This window comes from Hyperolius riggenbachi, chromosome 12, assembly GCF_040937935.1.
Source record: "Hyperolius riggenbachi isolate aHypRig1 chromosome 12, aHypRig1.pri, whole genome shotgun sequence".
Classification (NCBI taxonomy): domain Eukaryota; kingdom Metazoa; phylum Chordata; class Amphibia; order Anura; family Hyperoliidae; genus Hyperolius; species Hyperolius riggenbachi.
In genome coordinates, this window is record NC_090657.1 from 37960081 (window position 1) to 37980740 (window position 20660).

The 20660-nt window shown below is 48.8% G+C and overlaps 1 protein-coding gene across 4 annotated transcripts in view; it reads right to left on the reverse strand.

Annotated features, from left to right (window-relative positions):
* CDC27 (cell division cycle 27) overlaps window positions 1–20120 on the reverse strand; it is a 105123-nt gene extending 85003 nt beyond the window's left edge. For 2 of the 4 annotated variants that reach the window (XM_068263746.1, XM_068263745.1), the window contains exon 1: window positions 19863–20118. In XM_068263746.1, the coding sequence (XP_068119847.1) occupies window positions 19863–19889 (27 nt within the window). In that variant the 5' untranslated portion in view covers window positions 19890–20118. Of the gene's footprint in view, window positions 1–19862 lie in introns of all 4 variants that reach the window. The other 2 variants (XM_068263744.1, XM_068263747.1) reach the window with 2 other exon arrangements.
* Window positions 20121–20660: the final 540 nt, after the last annotated feature.

The window sequence follows — 20660 nt, forward strand, 5'->3', positions numbered from 1 at the left end:
AAGCACTCAGACGTTAGTCAGATCCAACAGTGTGTTTGACCTGGGAATTCACACTGAGCCAGATTACTTGTGTTATCATTCTGTTATACTTCAGACTAGTTCCGGGGTGTAGAGACCACGGACCTCACACCCAAGACTAGGGAACTTGTATTATCATTCTGTTATACTTCAGACTAGTTCCAGGGTGTAGAGACCACGGACCTCACATCCAAGACTAGGGAACTTGCATTATCATTCTGTTATACTTCAGACTAGTTCCAGGGTGTAGAGACCATGGACCTCACACCCAAGACTAGGGAACTTGCATTATCATTCTGTTATGCTTCAGACTAGTTCCAGGGTGTAGAGACCACGGAACCTCACACCCAAGACTAGGCATTGTTTGTTATTTGTTATGACCTATTGCTTTCCTGACTATCGCTCTGCTTTCTGATTCGGTACCACGCATATCTGATATCACGTTGCCAAACCCTGCCTGACTTGGATACCGAATCAGCCTTCTGTCTTTGTACTTTATCTGTCTGTGTGTTGCCGACCTGGCTTGCCCGACCTCGAGAGCTATCTCTCTCCACTTAAGAGATAGTCTCCAAGATCAGTCAGTGACATCCACCTTCAGGTGTCACTCACTCTCTGGTCCTTCCTACCTGCAGCCTGACTCCACCACTTGGAGAGTCTCAGGCTGCTGGAAGGTTTCTGTACCCTCCATAGCAGTATCTTCTGTACTGCTTAGGGTCACCTGTTCATCAGGTGGGTTGCTGAAAGTCATACTGTTACACCAAACACACTATATATATATATATATATATATATATATATATATATATATATATATATATATATATATATATATATATATATATATATATATATATATATATATATATATATATATATATATATATATATATATATATATATTTCTAGTGGTGTCCAGAGGTTAGCGCTATATCTGTATTATTGGTGATTCTGCAGATCATCCATAATCAGGTATAGATCTGTATTCTTGGTGATACTGCAGATCACCAATAATCAGATTCTCTCTGGGTGTTGACACCGATCGTTACAGTCAGATACTCACCTAAGGAAACGGAGGCTCTGGGTCCCATAAAGCATTCCGAAGACTTCCGAAGTCCCCACGGCGGGGGATTGGAACGGGGGAGCCAGCACAGCACGGAGGGCACCGGGAGAGGAGAGGGATGGCACATTAGGACCTAGAGCCTTCCCTCAAATTAGGTGAGTATCTGACTTGTTTTTATTTAGATATCGATTCCCATTAGCTTTAAGTGAGAAGAATATGGAGGCTGCCATATTTATTTCCTTTTAAACTATACCAGTTGCCTGACAGCCCTGCTGATCTATTTGGCTGCAGTAGAGTTTAATCAACACCAGAAACAAGCATGCAGCTGCTCCGGTCAGATCTGACAATGTCAGAAGCACTTCATCTGCTGCATGCTTGTTCAGGGTCTATGCCGAAAAATATTAGAGGCAGAGGATCAGCAGGACAGCCAGGCAACTGGTATTGTTTAAAAGGAAATACATATTGCAGCCTCTATATTCAGTTGTCCGTCGGGGCCGCGCATGCTCAGAAGAACTATTCCATGCAGAATTCTATCCCTGCTAAGGGGGCAAACATAAATTACCTACAACACAAACTATTTTGAGAATGCGGGTATCAAATGACATGGCAGGAGTAAAGCAGTGTCATCTGATCCATTGCCTTATAGCTGGAGAACCCCTATAAAGTTCCTACTTAGCCAAAAGCCCTGCCAATCTACACAAGTAAGGATTAGTTCATAGGAAGGATTGAGAGGGGGGGGGGGAGTGGTTAAAGAGGAACTCCAGCCTAATCAAACATACTGTCATTAAGTTACATTAGTTATGTTAATTAAAATAGATGGGTAATAAAATCTCTTACCCACACTGTTTTAAAAGAACAGGCAAATGTTTGATTTCATGATGGCAGCCATCTTTTTGGTTGAAAGGAGGTGACAGGGAGCATGAGACACAGTTCCAACTGTCCTGTGTCCTGAGTGCCTCTCCCAGTTGCTAGGCAACATGAACAACAACATAGGAATCCCATCATGCTCTGCACAGCATCAGGGGAAAAAATGCCCGGGTTTTTTTTCTTTGATGGGTGGAGCTTAGCTAAAAATGCAGCTAAAAATGATGCTTTGGTAAGAAAAACAAAGTTCTGATGCTGTAAAACTGTTAAACACCAAGCCATTTCACTTCTACTGAGTAGATTTTTAGTCCGGAGGTTCACTTTTAAGAATGCGGATAGATCTGTAGACAGACTTGTATGAATTCTCAACTATGCAAAGCGGCTCAAAGGAGTTTGTGAAACGTTTGACAAACCCTACTGCGGTGTCTGGAAAGAGAGTCATTTTCCTTTCATACAAAACCCCCCTGACTGCATAGCAACCACATTTGTACATTTGAGTTTTCTCTGTTTTCTGAGTGTTTTCAGAAGACCCACAATAAACTGGCAAGATTGTTTAGCACCATTGTCAACATCACTTCCGGCACCCCGCATTTCCGGCTACACACGCAAGTTATCCGACAATTTACCAGCAGCTTACAGTGTCGTGTGTACGCGTGCCATCACTAACAACTGTTCTATCTCGACTCGGTCGTTCAACGTTGATCTTTTTGAACAACTTCCATCATGTGTACGGGCCATTACACATTCATGGAATTTTCTGCTCAACAAGCAGAAATACAGCCAAGAGTTGATGGCAGGCCAGTGGAGTTGGAGTCGAGGAATCTGAGCAATTTTTGAGTACCTGGAGTCGGTTGTTTCAAAAACTGAGGAGTCAGATTTTTTTTATTTTTTTATTTTTACAGACTCCACAGCCCTGGTTGCTGGCCAATTGCTGTAACTCGCAACTCCTGACTTTGATTATCTGGAGTGTGTTTAGTTACTTTAGTTTCCTGTGAAGCAGAAATGTACATATCATTGATTCTGTGCTTAGCTCTAAAATCTAGTGGTCTTGAAATAAAGCATTTTCTCTAAAAGAGAGAGTGGCCACATTTTAAAAAAGGGGCCTACATTTGTGAACACATCTGGTTTCCAGGAACCAATACCATATGTTCAGATAGTTCAACGAACCATTGTCAGCTATGTCATAACGCTCTGCAGAGAGTGTTGGGATACATCTTGCTTTATCCAAACCGATATGAATTGTGCGACTAAAACAAATGGCAGAGGATTATGGAATTTAAGTGCCCTGAAACAGCATAATTTTAATCCACTGCTAATGAGCTACTAAATCACCAAAAACTATCAGCAGATCAGGACCAGTGTCGCTTCCATTTTCTTTGGCAGTTTGTCCCGCACTTCTGGTTTTGTGGCTGCTCGGTCACATGCTTTCATTTCCCAAACATGAATAGAAGTGCATGCACATGCCCCTGCTTCTCACAGCCCTGCAGAGATGAATGGGTACTGGGTCCCTATTACGTGACGCAAAGCTACTTCCAGATATCAGATGCCTTGAAGCTAACTGCTCACCACACTAAGTGGATCCGAGATAAACTTTTACTCATTGCATAATTGTGTTCCTTTCATATAGTTTATAGGGCATTCCTCAAGCCAAATACTTTTGTTTTGTTTTAATACTCTAATTCCCTATAAACTAAACAAGCCTCACCCACAGCTTCTCTAGAGTACCTTGGCACTGTAGCAAGGGCTTATGGGAGCTCAGTCTGGGCAGGAGGAGCTTACTAGCCATTGATTTCAGAGGCAGAGGGGAGGAGGGAGGAGGGGAGGGGACTGAATTTACACACAGGCAAGCTGATAGCATCTCCAGCCCTCAGCCTGTGACAATGTGACAAACAGAACATGGCTGCCCTCATTGTATCACAGGAATAAATCATAAAATGTTGAAGCTGTTTGCAGCTAGATATGCTGTGTAAACTATCTAAGCTTTAGATAACATATATAGACAAGTTACTTGATATAGTTCGTTTTTCATCTCGGATCCGTTTTAAAGAAGGAACTCCAGTAAAAATAATGTTATAAAAAAAAAAAAAAGTGCTTCATTTTTACATAAATTATGTATAAATGGTTTAGTCAGTGTTTGCTCATTGTAAAATCTTTCAGCTCCCCGATTTACATTCTGACATTTATCACATGGTGACATTTTTACTGCTGGCAGGTGATGTCACTGGAAGGTGATACTGCTTCCTTTTTTGGCAGTTAAAAACAGATGTCATTTACCACAATGCAGCAAGGCTCCCACAGTGTGATGTCAGGACCTCAGAGGTGTGAGGCGCTGACAACACACTGTGGGAGGGGTTTCACCACAAAATCAGCCACACTGATACCCTCTTTCTAGTCGAGAAAAGGAATAGATTTCTCATGGGAAAGGGGGTATCCGCTACTGATTGGGATGAAGTTCAATTCTTGGTCAGAGTTTCTCTTTATGTACTCACAGGAAGATGGATCAGGGATCGATAGCAATGAGACAAATTAGCATTTCTTGTTCCATCTCTCGCAATCGCCTATTGCAAGAACAAACGACGGGCGTGGCTGAGACATTAAGCGATTGTGGTAATGACTACACAAATTTACAGTGATCTGTACAATCGCTCGTTCATGAATCAGATACGACAGTTGAAATCTTTGCGCAAATCTTTGGTTCAAAAAAGCCTTTGTAAAAAAAAGTAGACTTAACAGTCGGAGTCGAAGTTGGAGCAATTCTGGGTACCTGGAGTCAGAGGTTTCATAAACTGCAGTCAGAGGCGGATGATTTTTGTACTGACTCCTCCAGGACTGTGGAGTAGGAGTCGAGGAGTCGGAGTAGGGGCAATTTTGGGCACCCGGAGTCGGAGATTTCATAAACTGAGGAGTCGGATGATTTTTGTACAAAATCCACAGCCCTGTTAAGTATTAGACTAGGAGTCGGAGTCGAAGAGTCTGAGTCGGAGCCATTTTGGGTACCTGGAGTCGGAGCTGGAGTCGTGGTTTCAGAAACTGAGGAGTCGGAGTTGGAGTCGGAAGATTTTTGTACCGACTCCACAGCTCTGGAGTCCTCAGCCCTGGTCAGGTCAACATCACTACTTTAATTAGCTTGATCTCTCACTTGTTCAAACAATATCCCAACACTTCTGCAACCTTCTCTAAACCTCTAGACTTTATCATATGTCCATAATACTTCTATTCCTAACTCTTCCATAATGCTTGATGCTCCTTCCATGTTAAACCCCCACCCCAATTATCAGTTGCCCCATTTCCAGTTAGTCACATAGGTTTAATAGGTCCAATTCTCCAATCCTCTCATACTGTCTCCCATCCCTGACTAGATTCCTCTTCCATTGCAACTCCCACATCCAAATTCAAACAACACTGGACAGAAGGAAAGCATAGAGAAATGCACCATGTATGCAATTCGAGACTTTAGCCCAGAGGTCCCCAAACGTTTTGGGTCGAGGGCCGGGTCAAAATACTACAGACTGCTGGGAGGCCGGAGTATACATACAATGATGTAGAAGTCTTTGCGGGCCAGACACTGAAGCATACCCAGGTGACAACCTGCAGTCCAATTGGACAGCAGTGTCCCCTGATGAGGAATTTGATTGGAAACCAGCGAATTACTGCTTTCTGGCTTCCATGTGGATGGGCGGTGCCAGCACTGCTATTCTATATGCGGACCACCAATATTTAAAGAGGTAGCTGACCACATCTAAAGGTAATACATTTTGTGTGTGGAGGGCTGGTAAAAAAGCCTCAGGGGCCACATTCGGCCCGCGGGCCTTAGTTTGAGGACCACTGCTTTAGCCTTTCTAATTCTAAGGGTGGACACAACAAACGTACCTAAACGTTAAATATCTATTCAATTCAAGAATTGCAATCAATTTTTCTGACTGATAGTAACATTTCAAAAATATGACCAATATTCCACACACATACTGTATGTTACATTTTTCCAGCATTCTGGATCAATCGGGAAAAAAAAACAGGAAATCCGATCAGATTTTTCAGTCTAATGAAAGAAAAAAAAGAAGAAAAAAAAAAAAACTCGATTTTTTTCAGGAGATCCGATCATATTTATTGAATTCACTTAAAATCGGATCATTTTATTGTATCGTGTGTGGCCACCTTAACAGGGAAACCTCTGGATCCTATCCGCAGTGTTCCCCAACCCTGTCCTCAAGGCCCAACAACAGTGCATGTTTTGTATAAATCCACAGAGGCAGTTAACCAGCCCTGCTGAGACACTAATTACCTCACCTGTGGTTGTGTGTGGTTTTCTGCAAAACATGCACTGATGGTGGGCCTTGGAGACAGGGTTGGGGACCTCTGCTTATAGAGCACAGTTCCCCCAACCCTGTCCTCAAGGCCCACCAACACTACATGTTTTGCAGAAAACCACAAACATGCACAGGTGGGGTTATTAGTGTCTCAGCAGGGCTGGTTAACTACCTGTGTCTATTACCACAAAACATGCACTGTTGTTGGGCCTTGAGGACAGGTTTGGGGAACACTTCCCCAGAGGCTTTTCACATCCTCCTCTAGTCTAGACCACCACCACTACCTGGGGTCCCTCTGAAAGCTCCTCTTTCGCGCATCAGCATGGCGGTTCGGCAGTGACACACCCTCCCGAGCACAATCCCAACTGCGCAATAGTATGGAGCCGCTCATGGTTGAGTGGCTTTAACAAACACAGAACATTTATATTGCACTTTTCTCCTGGTGGACTCAAAGCACCGGAGCAGCAGCCACTAGGACACGCTCTATAGGCAGTAGCAGTGTTAGGGAGTCTTGCCAAAGGTCTCCTACTGAATCGGTGCTGGCTTACTGAACAGGCAAAGCTGAGATTCAAACCCAGGTCTCCTGTGTCAGAGCCTGAGCCCTTAACCATTACACTATCCAGCCACCAGTTAGTGGTCGCACTTGCGCAGGTGCAGTACAGCTACACTCGTGCATGAAAAGGAGTGGAGCTACGACAAGAGATTATTGGATATGTTCTGGGGGTTTACGTGTGGCAACGATGGGAACCAAGAGGATGCGGAAAGCCTCTGCAGGATCCAGAAGCTTCCCTCTTCCTAGGCAAGTATCCTTTTTTTAATAATTTTGCTCTGCCTTGGGTAAACTTTAAAAAGAGGTGCCCTGGTAGTATAAAATGGCCAAAGAGATGAAAATTCATGGAGAATTATCTCCAGAACAAACCGTCTGAAACCAAGGTATGGTATAAAAGGTAACACTCTTTATTAGGGTCTACAATGCGTTTCGCTGGTCTAAGCAGCTTCCTTCAACTGAAAGAATGTGAGCGCAGTAAGCTCCAGTAAAGTTAGAAGTACAGCGGATTATTACTGCTGAATGCCGATAACCCTTTCTACGAGTCAAAGATTTCCATTTTCAAACCTACTAGCTTTGATTTTGTACCCCAGATAGATGGTCTTGTAGAAAGCAGCGTGGTAAACCAAAAGCATATCACATTGGTAACCAGGCAAATGAAGGCATACAGGTTGGGTTTTTTTAGGCTTAGGTGTTTGAAGTGGTTATGGGTGGTATGTAAGTGACCGGATAATTTTAGGATACTTCTTTTAACACTTCTAGAAGGTGTTTGTCCACCAACACAAATGGCCTTCCTTAACCATTTCAGCCCGCAGGGATTTTTTCACCTTATGCATCAGAGCAATTTTCACCTCCTATTCGCTAATAACTTTATCACTAATTATCACAATTTATTGATCTATATCTTGTTTTTTCCGCCCATTAATTAGGCTTTCTTTGGGTGGTACATTTTGCTAAGAATTTTTTTTTTATATAAATGCATTTTAACAGTATTAATAAGGAAAAAAAATGGAAAAAAATCTTTATTTCTCAGTTTTCGTCCATTATAGCTTTAAAATAATCCACGCTACCATAATTAAAACCTATGTATTTTATTTGCCAGTTTGTCTCGGTTATTATACCATTTCAATTTTGTCCCTATCACAAAGAATGGCGCCAATATTTTATTTGGAAATAAAGGTGCATTTTTTCCGTTTTGCGTCCATCACTATTTACAAGCTTATAATTAAGAAAATGTTCCTATTATACCCCCTTCAAATGCATATTTAAAAAGTTCAGACCCTTAGGTAACTATATTTTTTTTTTGTAATTTTGTTTTCCATTAATTTTATTTGGGTAATATTTTGGTGTGGGAAATAAACAGTTGATTTTTAATGTTATTCTACGTGTAAATTGTAATGTAAAAAATAGGTAGATGTAGTTTTACTATTTGGCCACAAGATGGCCACCTTGAATTTATTTTTTTCTCCTTGTGCTTCTCGATCACAGAAGCACAAGGAGGACACGGGAAATTTTATTTGCAGAAAGACTGAAGCCTCTAGTAAGAGCACTTCGGTTTTTCTGCTGGGGACACAGATCGGTGATCGGGAACCATGTTCCCGTTAACTGATCACAGGGCTACCGGGGGACAGCACTGAGGCGCGATCGCGCGCTGAACCGCGGCAGGAACCTGGAGTTTTGCCACGCACAAGAGCTAGCAAAGTTGGCAAAATTTTGGACTCGTGCGGAGGGTGTGCCCAACGCTGTGGGCCGCACGTGCCGGGACTTTGGGGAAGGTTGAAGCCACTTCAAACCTTCCCCTATGTGGAAATTATGTGATCGTGATAATTGCTGCTTTGACGATTCTGAAATTGTGATCGCAATTTCGGTTTAAATTCGATGTATCTTTCAGGCCTAGTGGGCACAGAGACAGAGCGTGCACAGAGACACAAAGGGGGCAAGAGAAAGACCCAGAGGACGCATAAAGAGGAAAAGGGGGCATAAAGAGGAAAAGGGGGCATAAAGAGAGACAGAGGGACAGAGGGGGAACAAACAGGCACAGAGTGGTAATAAAGCTTTATTTGAAGGAAATCTTGAATCGATTTCAGACAGAAATCGCTCAATACAATTTTTTCCAAAATCGTTCAGGCCTACCTCAAGGTGTGATTAGAGGGGGGAATAGATGCAAGCAATGCACTGGCGAGGTGATCAAGGCTGGGGTCTGAGGGCATTCTGAGGGTGTGGGCGGGTGATTGGGTGTTTCCAAGGGGCAGATTAGGATCTGATCTGATGGGTAGCAGTGACAGGGGGTGATGGATGGGTGATTGACAGGTGATTACAGGGGAGAATAGATGTATACAGTACACGGGGGGGGGGAGGTCTGAGGACGTTCTGAGGGTGTGGGCGGGTGATTGGGTGCCCTAGGGGCAGATAGGGGTCTGATCTGATGGGTAGCAGTGACAGGTGGTGACAGGGGGTGATTGATGGGTGATCAGATGGCAGAACAGATGTAAACAATGCACTTGCGATCTGATGGTGTGGGTGATCAGATACCCGTAAGAGGCAGGTTAGGGTCTGATCTGATGGGTGGCAGTGACAGGGGGTGATTGACAGGGGAGGATAGATGTATACAGTACACAGGGGGGGGGGGGTGTCTGGGGAGGATCTGGGAGTGTGGGGTGTGATCAGGAGCCCCCAGGGGGCAGTTTAGGACCTAATCTAAAAAATAACATTGACAGATAGTGACAGGGAGTGATTTATGGGTGATTAGGGGGGTGATTGGGTGCAAACATGGGTCTGAGGGGTGGGCAGGGGCGGGTCTGAGGGGTGGGCAGGGGCGGGTCTGAGGGAAGGAGGGGCAGTATCAGTGTGTTTGGGTGCAGACAAGGAGGGGTGCAGCCTGCCCTGGTGGTCCCTCGATCACTGGGACCACTAGGGCAGGAGGAAGCCTGTATAATACGCTTTGTATACATTACAAAGCGTATTATACTGTTTCCATGCGGTGATCGAGGACTTAATAACCCGCCGGCGCTTCCGAACGGCCGGCGGGTTAGTGCGCCAGGTGGGTGGAGCCAGTTGCCGGCGGCTGATCGTGTCACGCGGGATGCGATTGCTGCATAACCACGCCACCGATGGGCGTATTACGGTCGTTTGGGCCCAGCCCTTGCCACCGCCCATCGGATATGGGCGGTCGGCAAGTGGTTAAAGAGGAACTTTAACCAAGGATTGAGCTTCATCTCAATCAGTAGCTGATACTTCCTTTCCAATGAGAAATGTTTACCCTTCTCTTAAATAGATCAGGGAGGTCTGTGTGGCTGATACTGTGGTGAAACCCCTCCCACAGTATGATGTCATGACCAAGGTCCTGACAGTTTACTGTCTATGAACCTCATTGCATTGTGGGAAATAACGGCTGTTCCCAAAAGATCGCTCTGTGCATAGAACGCTCAGTAATGAACGTTCCGTATAGATCACCTGACGGCTGTCACCACCAATGGTAAATTTCAGTAGGTAAATCGGAGAGAGGTAAGATTTTACAATGGGCAAACACTGACTAAATCTAAAAATTAATATTGTAAACAATTTTATTAATTATGTTATTTTCACTACAGTTCCTCTTTAAACCTATTAGAGGCGCTTGTGGCAGATTAACATTGGCTGCATGGCACTTTATTATTGAGGCAAGAGGCATTCTTATGTCATTTGTGCTACTTAAAGTTAAAGGACATCTGAGGTAAAAATAAACTAATGAGCTAAACAATTCTATCTATCCTCCTCCTCCTAAAAATGACTTTTTTTTTAGCTATCCCACAGTTTTATTTTATATTTAAATCTACTTTTTAAAGGTTTACTGTTTCACTGTCTCTGCTCAATTACACATGCATGGAAGTAAGCCAGAGCTAAAATCTATGAATTATTGACCTTTTCTATCTCTTCCTTGCTCTCAGAAGCCATTTTCTGCCAGGAAAGTGTTTTATGGTTAATTCCTTATTGGTGAGGGTTACGCTATAGTCCGACCCGGCCCGACAAAAACTGCCACTTACATACCTGATTTGTAACTCTCAGCTATAATAATAATGTCACTTGTCACCTCAGATGTCCTTTAAAAGGAAGTGCTGTTTTGTTTTATTGTTTTGGCCACTTGCAGTTGTCTATTGTATTCTGGGTGACATTAGTGAGACTACATATGCCAATGGATTTCACCAGCCTCTTGCATAGCGATCTAATGACTCGCACAATCATCAGCAAGATGTTCTACTTATTTTTTTGCTGCAGAGGGGCTCATCCATTTCAACATAACGGTTTCCAACTCCATGGGACAACATGGGAGGCCTAACAGAGAGCCCGTCAGTATGTCCGTACAATGACTGTCAGAAGCAGATCACAAGAAACTATCACAAATACTCATTCTGAGCAGTAAATGAAGCTGTGGTATACTACACACCTTCAGATGACTGTGACAAAAATTCCACTAAACATACAACAACCTCATCAAAGCAACTATTCAAGGCTCTTGCCCAGGTATCTCGGCGCTACTCTACTTTAGGGGACCCAGCAGGGAACCTCATAGGGAACAGTTCTCCAATCACAGCATCCTCTACAGCACAAAGCATTGTTATTGGCCAAATAGTGTGAGCATAGTTTATTACAACCTATTGGAAACCTAGCATTTCGAGAGGGTTCCATCCCCCCAATCACACTAGCAGAATTTTCCTATGAGGTTTCCTGCTGGGTCCGCTAATGTAGATTAACATCCATATCTTATTTCTATAGTGGCATGCTACCTCTCCCACTAGAACTGCAATATAGTTACAAAAAAAATCCAAAGATTTGAAAATAGCTTTATTTTGGTAAAAACTGTGACAGCCACGAGACTATCACTGATCTGAGTGATCCTCTGTTACAAAATGTGCATCCTTTTGGGTAACCAGGATGCCCTCCAGCATGCCAATCACCCCCTACCGTCACCTAGTGGTAAAGGTGAGTGGGGAGGAATTGGGGTTTGGAAAGCAGACTCAATCATGGGCCATACAATATCTGACTATGGATGGGATCACCTGCACGTATCTGAGCAGGTTTCTACATTCTATAGGTCTATGGCGCTAGAACGGAGGGGGAAGATAAAAGAAACAGAACAACATTTGTACAATACTTTTGCCTGCAGAGTGGTTTCAATCAAATATGACAAGGAGTTTTGAATCAGGATGATACCATTTATTGACTAACTTCGAGATGAACAAACAGTAAGCTTTTGGCTTATAAACAGCCTTCGCCGGACTTGCGTACTGACAAATACTGAAAAGCACAGCTTATATATACACTGACATACAGAGGAGAAACATTCTTTAGCAAACAAATGTAATTAGATGCCTTAATGGAGTGATCCAAAGTTTTCTTATTTTTTTTTTTTAACCCCCTTGGCGGTAATCCCGAGCTGAGCTCGGGGTATGCCGCCGGAGGTCGCCGCTCAGGCCCTGCTGGGCCGATTTTCAATCTGAAAAAAGCAGCACACGCAGCCGGCACTTTGCCAGCCGCGTGTGCTGCCCGATCGCCGCCGCTCCGCGGCGATCCGCCGCGTGCAGCGGCGAAAGAGGGTCCCCCCAGCCGCCCGAGCCCAGTGCAGCCGGAACAAACAGTTCCGGCCAGCGCTAGGGGCTGGATCGGGCGGCTCTGACGTCAGGACGTCGACTGACGTCCATGACGTCACTCCGCTCGTCGCCATGGCGACGAGGAAAGCGAAACAAGATAGGCCGCTCATTGCGGCCTATCTTGTTACTTTCGATTGCCGGAGGCGATCGAAAGTACGCTTCCGGAGCGCCCTCTAGTGGGCTTTCATGCAGCCAACTTTCAGTTGGCTGCATGAAATAGTTTTTTTTTAATTTAAAAAAAACCCTCCCGCAGCCTCCCTGGCGATTTTAATAGAACGCCAGGGAGGTTAATCCACCTACCTGCGGCTTCCTCCAGCCCATGGCAGCCGTCCTGTGCCCTCGCCGCAGCTCCAGTGGCTCCCGATCTTACTCACCGGCGCAGCCGACCTTGTTATGTTGAGTTCCGGGTCGGCCTCTTCTGCACTCCACCGCGCGGGTCACGTGGTCTCTCCGATGTCATCTGGACGGTACTGCGCAGGCACAGTAGTTCTGTGCCTGCACAGTACAATCCTGATGACGTCGGCCAGACCACATGACCCGCGTGGTGTAGGGCAGAAGAGGCCGACCCGGAACTCCACATAACAAGGTCGGCTGCGCCGGTGAGTAAGATCGGGAGCCGCTGGAGCTGCGGAGAGGGCACAGGACGGCTGCCATGGGCTGGAGGAATCCCCAGGTAGGTGGATCTTTTTTTCTTTTCCAAAAACCTTGGATGTGTCCTTTAAAGTGGAACTGAAGTAAGAGGTATACGGAGGCTGCCATATTTATTTCCTTTTAATCAATACCAGTTGCCTGGTAGCCCTGCTGGTCTATTTCTCTGCAGTAGTATCTGAATAACACCAGAAATAAGCATGCAGCTAGTCTTGTCAGGTCTGACTTTAAAGTCTGAAACACCTGATCTGCTGCATGCTTGTTCATGGCTAATAGTATTAGAGGCAGAGGATCAGCAGGGCTGCCAGGCAACTGGTATTGCTTAAAGAGACACTGAAGCGAGACTAAATCTCGCTTCAGCTCTCATATATAGCAGGGGCACGTGTGCCCCTGCTAAAACGCCGCTATCCCGCGGCTGCACGAGGGTCCCTTCACCCACAACCCTCCCCCCGCAAAAGTTGGTCGGAAAGTTGGTCGTAGAATTTGTCTTCCTGGAGGCAGGGCTATCAGACGCGCATCGCCGCCTCTCCGCAGCCCCTCTCAGTGAAGGAAGACAGAGGGGCGGGGGAGAGGCGGAGATACGCGCTGACAGACGCGCGTGGGGCAGGGCTGCGGCGGTTAGCGCTGCCCCAATGCGGAAGCGCTCCCCCGCATTACTGAGGGGATTTGGGGGGACAGGGACCCCCGTTAAGCCGCGGGATAGCGGCGTTTTAGCAGGGGCACACGTGCCCCTGCTATATATGAGGTCTGAAGCGAGATCTATTCTCGCTTCAGACTCTCTTTAAAAGGAAATAAACATGGCAGCCTCCCTATACCTCTCTCCTCAGTTCCCCTTTAACTGTTACTTCAGAAAGCTTTCCCAGGCATCCTGGCTTAATTAATAAGATCAACATTTTCCTCAACATAACATAAAGCAGACTCTGGTGATGGGGGGACATCTTATTAACATCCACATCTTATTTCTATAATGGCAGGCTACCTCTCCCACTACAACTGCAAAATAGTAACATGTCCCCCCCCCCCCCCCCCATCACCAGAGTCTGCTTTATATTATGTTATGTTGAGGAAACTGTTGATATCAATTTAACTAGGACGCCAGGGAAAGCCTCCTGAAGTAACAGTTAAGGCATCTAATTACATTTATGTTTGCTAAAGAATGTTTCTCCTCTGTATGTCAGTATATAAGCGGTTTTTGTCAGGAATAAAGTCTGATGAAGGTTTTTATAAGCTGAAAGTTCACTGTTTATTCATCTCTAAAATGAGTGGTCCAAGGAGGAAAAAAGAAAAAAAAGATATACACTTACCTTGGGCTTTCTCCAGCCCCCGGCAACCCGAACTGTGCCCTCGCCGCAGCTCCGTTGGTTCCCGGTCCCCTCCGGTGAAGAGGCCGACCTTATCAAATCGACATCTTCCTGCGTTCCACGGTGCGGCTCACTGAGTCGCACGGATGTCATCTGAGCTGTTCTGCGTCTGCACAGTGCAGTCCAGATGACGTCAGCGCGACTGAGAGCTGCTTGCGCAGGCACAGTAGGAATCCTGCGCCGGAGGGGACCCAGGACCACCAGCGGTGATCGGAGATGCGGCAAGGGCATGGAACGGCTGGCAGGGGCTGGAGAAAGCCCCAGGTAAGTGGACTTGTTTATTTTTTAACAGCTTGGATGTTAGCAAATAAATGGTATCATCCTGATTCAAAACTCCTTGCTTTTACTAATGGCTAACACATACTGCTTCTACAATCAAATATGACCAAACTAGATCTGTTGTCTGTGTATGGAAGTGATAGAGTGTAAGCTCTTGGGTACAGTAGTGAATGGCTCTCTACTCTCTATAAAGCCCTCCATGACATCAGCAGTGTATCAATATTGGACATAAAGGGCTCTATTCATAAAACATTTGTGGCGAAAAAACTCCTGGAGGGAAAATACCGCAGCGGTATTTTAGACTTCTGGGTGGTAATTCATAGAAATCTTGCCAGCTGCGATGCAAGAGCGGAGATCTCCCGCTGAAGGCTGGCGGTAAGCTGTCGGAAGGCATGCGGAAACACTTCAGCCGGCAGAGTCCCTCCGTGCACTGCTCTCTCTGGGAGGTCTGTCCCATTCACTTGTATGTAATCCGCAAAATCAGAGGAAGCGGTATTTCCCGTCCACATACCGCTTCCTCTAATCTTTATGAATGGCCATTTTGTTACTTTTTTCTAGATAAATCTAGAAAAACACTGGAGAAGGCGGAAATTTCTCGCTCTGCTGGGGGATTGTAGATTTTCATGCGGGAACAGCTTTTATGAATGCCCACTTTGCTAAATGGACGGGAAAATCCGCTGTTTTGAGCGGAAAACTTGCGGTAACCTTTTATGAATAGAGCCCAAATATTGATACATTCAGTTTACACACACTGTTTCTCCTGTTCCCATTCTGTAGCCATGCCCAGGGCTCTCCCTCCATCCCCTCCATGCATCTCTATACCCCAGCTGCCCCCCCTATACACCCACCTCCACGTCTCCTGTATAATACCCATTCTGTAGCCATGCCCAGGGCTCTCTCTCCATCCCCTCCATGCCTCTCTACCCCCAGCTGCCCCCCTATACACCCACCTCCACCTGCCTGTCTCCTGTATAATCCCCATTCTGTAGCCATGCCCAGGGCTCTCCCTCCTTGCATCTCTATCCCCCAGCTGCCCCACCTATACACCCACCTCCACCTGCCTGTCTCCTGTATAAGCCCCATTCTGTAGCCATGCCCAGGGCTCTCTCTCTCTCTCTCTCTCCATCCCCTCCATGCCTCTCTACCCCCAGCTGCCCCCTATACACCCACCTCCACCTGCTTGTCTCCTGTATGGGCCCTATTCTGTAGCCATGCCCATGGCTCTCTCTCTCCATCATCTCCATGCCTCTCTATCCCCAGCTGCCCCCTATACATTCACCTTCACCTGCCTGTCTCCTGTATGGCCCCCATTCTGTAGCCATGCCCAGGGCTCTCTCTCTCTCCATCCCCTCCATGCCTCCCTATCCCCAGCTGCCCCCCTGTACACCTGCCTGTCTCCCCCATCCCCTCCATGCCTCTCTATCCCCAGCTGCACCCCTATACACCCACCTTCACCTGCCTGTGTCTTGTATAGGCCCCATTCTGTAGCCATGCCCAGGGCTCTCTCTCCATCCCATCCATGCCTCTCTACCCCCAGCAGCCCCCTATACACCCACCTCCACCTGCCTGTCTCCTGTATAAGCCCCATTCTGTAGCCATGCCCAGGGCTCTCCCTCCATCCCCTCCATGCCTCTCTATCCCCCAGCTGCCCCCCTATACACCCACCTCCACCTGCCTGTCTCCTGTATAAGCCCCATTCTGTAGCCATGCCCAGGGCTCTCTCTCTCCATCCCATCCACGCCTCTCTATCCCCAGCAGCCCCCTATACACCCACCTCCACCTGCCTGTCTCCTGTATAAGCCACATTCTGTAGCCATGCCCATGGCTCTCCCCCCATCCCCTCTATGCCTCTCTTTCCCCCGGCTGCCCCCCTATACACCCACCTCCACCTGCCTGTTTCCTGTATAAGCCCCATTCTGTAGCCATGCCCAAGGCTCTCCCCCGTCCCCTCCATGCCTCTCTACCCCCAGCTGCCCCCTATACACCCACCTTCACCTGCCTGTCTCCTGTATGGGCCCCATTCTGTAGCCATACCCAGGGCTTTCTCTCTCCATCCCCTCCATGCCTCTCTACCCCCAGCTGCCCCCTATACACCCACCTCCACCTGCCTGTCTCCTGTATGGGCCCCATTCTGTAGCCATGCCCAGGGCTCTCTCTCTCTCTCCATCATCTCCATGCCTCTCTATCCCCAGCTGGCCCCCTATACACCCACCTCCACCTGCCTGTCTCCTGTATGGGCCCCATTCTGTCGCCATGCCCAGGGCTCTCTCTCTCCATCCCCTCCATGCCTCTCTATCCCCAGCTGCTCCCTATACACCCACCTCCACCTGCCTGTCTCCTGTATAAGCCCCATTCTGTAGCCATGCCCAGGGATCCCCCTCCATGCCTCTCTATCCCCCAGCTGCCCCCTATACACCCACCTCCACCTGCCTGTCTCCTGTATAAGCCCCATTCTGTAGCCATGCCCAGGGCTCTCCCCCCATCCCCTCCATGCCTCTCTATCCCCCGGCTGCCCCCCTATACACCCACCTCCACCTGCCTGTCTCCTGTATAAGCCCCATTCTGTAGCTATGCCCAGGGCTCTCCCCCATCCCCTCCATGCCTCTCTACCCCAGCTGCCCCCTATACACCCACCTTCACCTGCCTGTCTCCTGTATGGGCCCCATTCTGTAGCCATGCCCAGGGCTCTCTCTCTCTCCATCCCCTCCATGCCTCTCTACCCCCAGCTGGCCCCTATACACCCACCTCCACCTGCCTGGTTCCTGTATGGGCCCCATTCTGTAGCCATGCCCAGGGCTCTCTCTCTCCATCATCTCCATGCCTCTCTATCCCCAGCTGGCCCCCTATACACCCACCTCCACCTGCCTGTCTCCTGTATGGGCCCCATTCTGTCGCCATGCCCAGGGCTCTCTCTCTCCATCCCCTCCATGCCTCTCTATCCCCAGCTGCTCCCTATACACCCACCTCCACCTGCCTGTCTCCTGTATAAGCCCCATTCTGTAGCCATGCCCAGGGCTCTCCCCCATCCCCTCCGTGCCTCTCTATCCCCCAGCTGCCCCCCCCCCCCCCTATACACCCACCTCCACCTGCCTGTCTTCTGTATAATCCCCATTCTGTAGCCATGCCCAGTGCTCTCCCCCATCCCCTCCATGCCTCTCTATCCCCCAGCTGCCCCCCTATACACCCACATTCACCTGCCTGTCTCCTGTATGGGCCCCATTCTGTAGCCATGCCCAGGGCTCTCTCTCTCCATCCCCTCCATGCCTCTCTACCCCCAGCTGCCCCATATACACCCACCTCCACCTGCCTGTCTCCTGTATGGGCCCCATTCTGTAGCCATGCCCAGGGCTCTCTCTCTCTCCATCATCTCCATGCCTCTCTATCCCCAGCTGCCCCCTATACCCTCACCTTCACCTGCCTGTCTCCTGTATGGGCCCCATTCTGTAGCCATGCCCAGGGCTCTCTCTCTCCATCCCCTCCATGCCTCTCTATCTCCAGGTGCTCCTTATACACCCACCTCCACCTGCCTGTCTCCTGTATGGGCTCCATTCTGTAGCCATGCCCAGGGCTCTCTCTCTCTCCATCCCCTCAATGCCTCCCTATCCCCAGCTGCCCCCCTGTACACCTGCCTGTCTCTCCCATCCCCTCCATGCCTCTCTATCCCCAGCTGCTCCCTATACACCCACCTTCACCTGCCTGTCTCCTGTATAAGCCCCATTCTGTAGCCATACCCAGGGCTCTCTCTCTCCCTCTCCCCATCCCCTCCATGCCTCTCTATCCCCCAGCTGCCCCCTATATACCTGCCTGTCTCCTGTATGGACCCCATTCTGTAGCCATGCCCAGGGCTCTCCCCCCATCCCCTCCATGCCTCTCTATCCCCCGGCTGCCCCCCTATACACCCACCTCCACCTGCCTGTCTCCTGTATAAGCCCCATTCTGTAGCTATGCCCAGGGCTCTCCCCCATCCCCTCCATGCCTCTCTACCCCCAGCTGCCCCCTATACACCCACCTTCACCTGCCTGTCTCCTGTATGGGCCCCATTCTGTAGCCATGCCCAGGGCTCTCTCTCTCCATCCCCTCCATGCCTCTCTACCCCCAGCTGGCCCCTATACACCCACCTCCACCTGCCTGTCTCCTGTATGGGCCCCATTCTGTAGCCATGCCCAGGGCTCTCTCTCTCCATCATCTCCATGCCTCTCTATCCCCAGCTGGCCCCCTATACACCCACCTCCACCCGCCTGTCTCCTGTATGGGCCCCATTCTGTCGCCATGCCCAGGGCTCTCTCTCTCCATCCCCTCCATGCCTCTCTATCCCCAGCTGCTCCCTATACACCCACCTCCACCTGCCTGTCTCCTGTATAAGCCCCATTCTGTAGCCATGCCCAGGGCTCTCCCCCATCCCCTCCATGCCTCTCTATCCCCCAGCTGCCCCCCTATACACCCACCTTCACCTGCCTGTCTCCTGTATGGGCCCCATTCTGTAGCCATGCCCAGGGCTCTCTCTCTCCATCCCCTCCATGCCTCTCTACCCCCAGCTGCCCCCTATACACCCACCTCCACCTGCCTGTCTCCTGTATGGGCCCCATTCTGTAGCCATGCCCAGGGCTCTCTCTCTCTCCATCATCTCCATGCCTCTCTATCTCCAGGTGCTCCTTATACACCCACCTCCACCTGCCTGTCTCCTGTATGGGCTCCATTCTGTAGCCATGCCCAGGGCTCTCTCTCTCTCCATCCCCTCCATGCCTCCCTATCCCCAGCTGCTCCCTATACACCCACCTTCAACTGTCTGTGTCCTGTATGGGCCCCATTCTGTAGCCATGCCCAGGGCTCTCGCTCTACATCCCCTCCATGCCTCCCTATCCCCAGCTGCCCCCATACACCCACCTTCACCTGCCTGTCTCCTGTATAAGCCCCATTCTGTAGCCATACCCAGGGCTCTCTCTCCCTCTCCCCATCCCCTCCATGCCTCTCTATCCCCCAGCTGCCCCCTATATACCTGCCTGTCTCCTGTATGGACCCCATTCTGTAGCCATGCCCAGGGCTCTCTCTCCCCATCCCCTCCATGCCTCTCTATCCCCAGCTGCCCCCCTGTACACCTGCCTGTCTCCCCCATCACTAGGCCGCAAGCCTGGCTCTGCATGATGCGGATACCTGGACGGGTTCCTGCAGCACCGTCATTCTGCGGAATCCCTCTCCCGCTATCCGGGCCTCTCTGCCTGTCGGCTGCTCTCAGGACGTCACACGGGCGGCTCCGGCTCATTTAAACTCACAGCGACCGTTACCGGGGAGGCCGCCGGAGATAGCCGAGTCCTGTCGGACGTAGCCGGAATAGGCCGGGAGGAGCCGAACCTCTACGGAAAGACCCGAGCACTAAAGGGGAGCCGTCAAAGTGGTGTGCAGCGTACGGAAGCAGGCGAGCGCTTACGGAAAGGGCCGAAGTCGGTCCCTGCGCTTCCGGAAATAGCCGAGGGCTTCCCGCTCAGCTCGGCAGGGAAAGCACAGCGCCCTCTGGTGTCGTTCTGTTATATCGCCAAAGCTTCTGTATTTCATAACCTTTGGTGGTCTCTGGTGAAAAATCTAAGCAAATCATTTCATAAGCAGCAGTAAACATGGCTGCCTGGCCCTTTATTTTAATAACGAGGTAAAAGTAAAGATGTGAGCTCAAAAGACTATGGCTGACTTGGGCAGAGCCGGATTAAGGCTAGGGGGCCCTAAGCAAAGTAACTGACTTGGGTCCCCCATCATGTCGTAATAGAATCAGAAGATGCAGCTGCACAGCAACATGCCGCACACACCGGGGCAGCCGAGCTACTGGTTGCTATGGGCAACAGCCCACTTTCCCTTTGTGGGTGCACAATGCAGGGAATAGCAGAGGCAAAATGCAGAGTGGGAGATGAATGGCTGGGACATTTACACTCGGGCTGGGGCACCCCTAGGAAGAGGGCACCA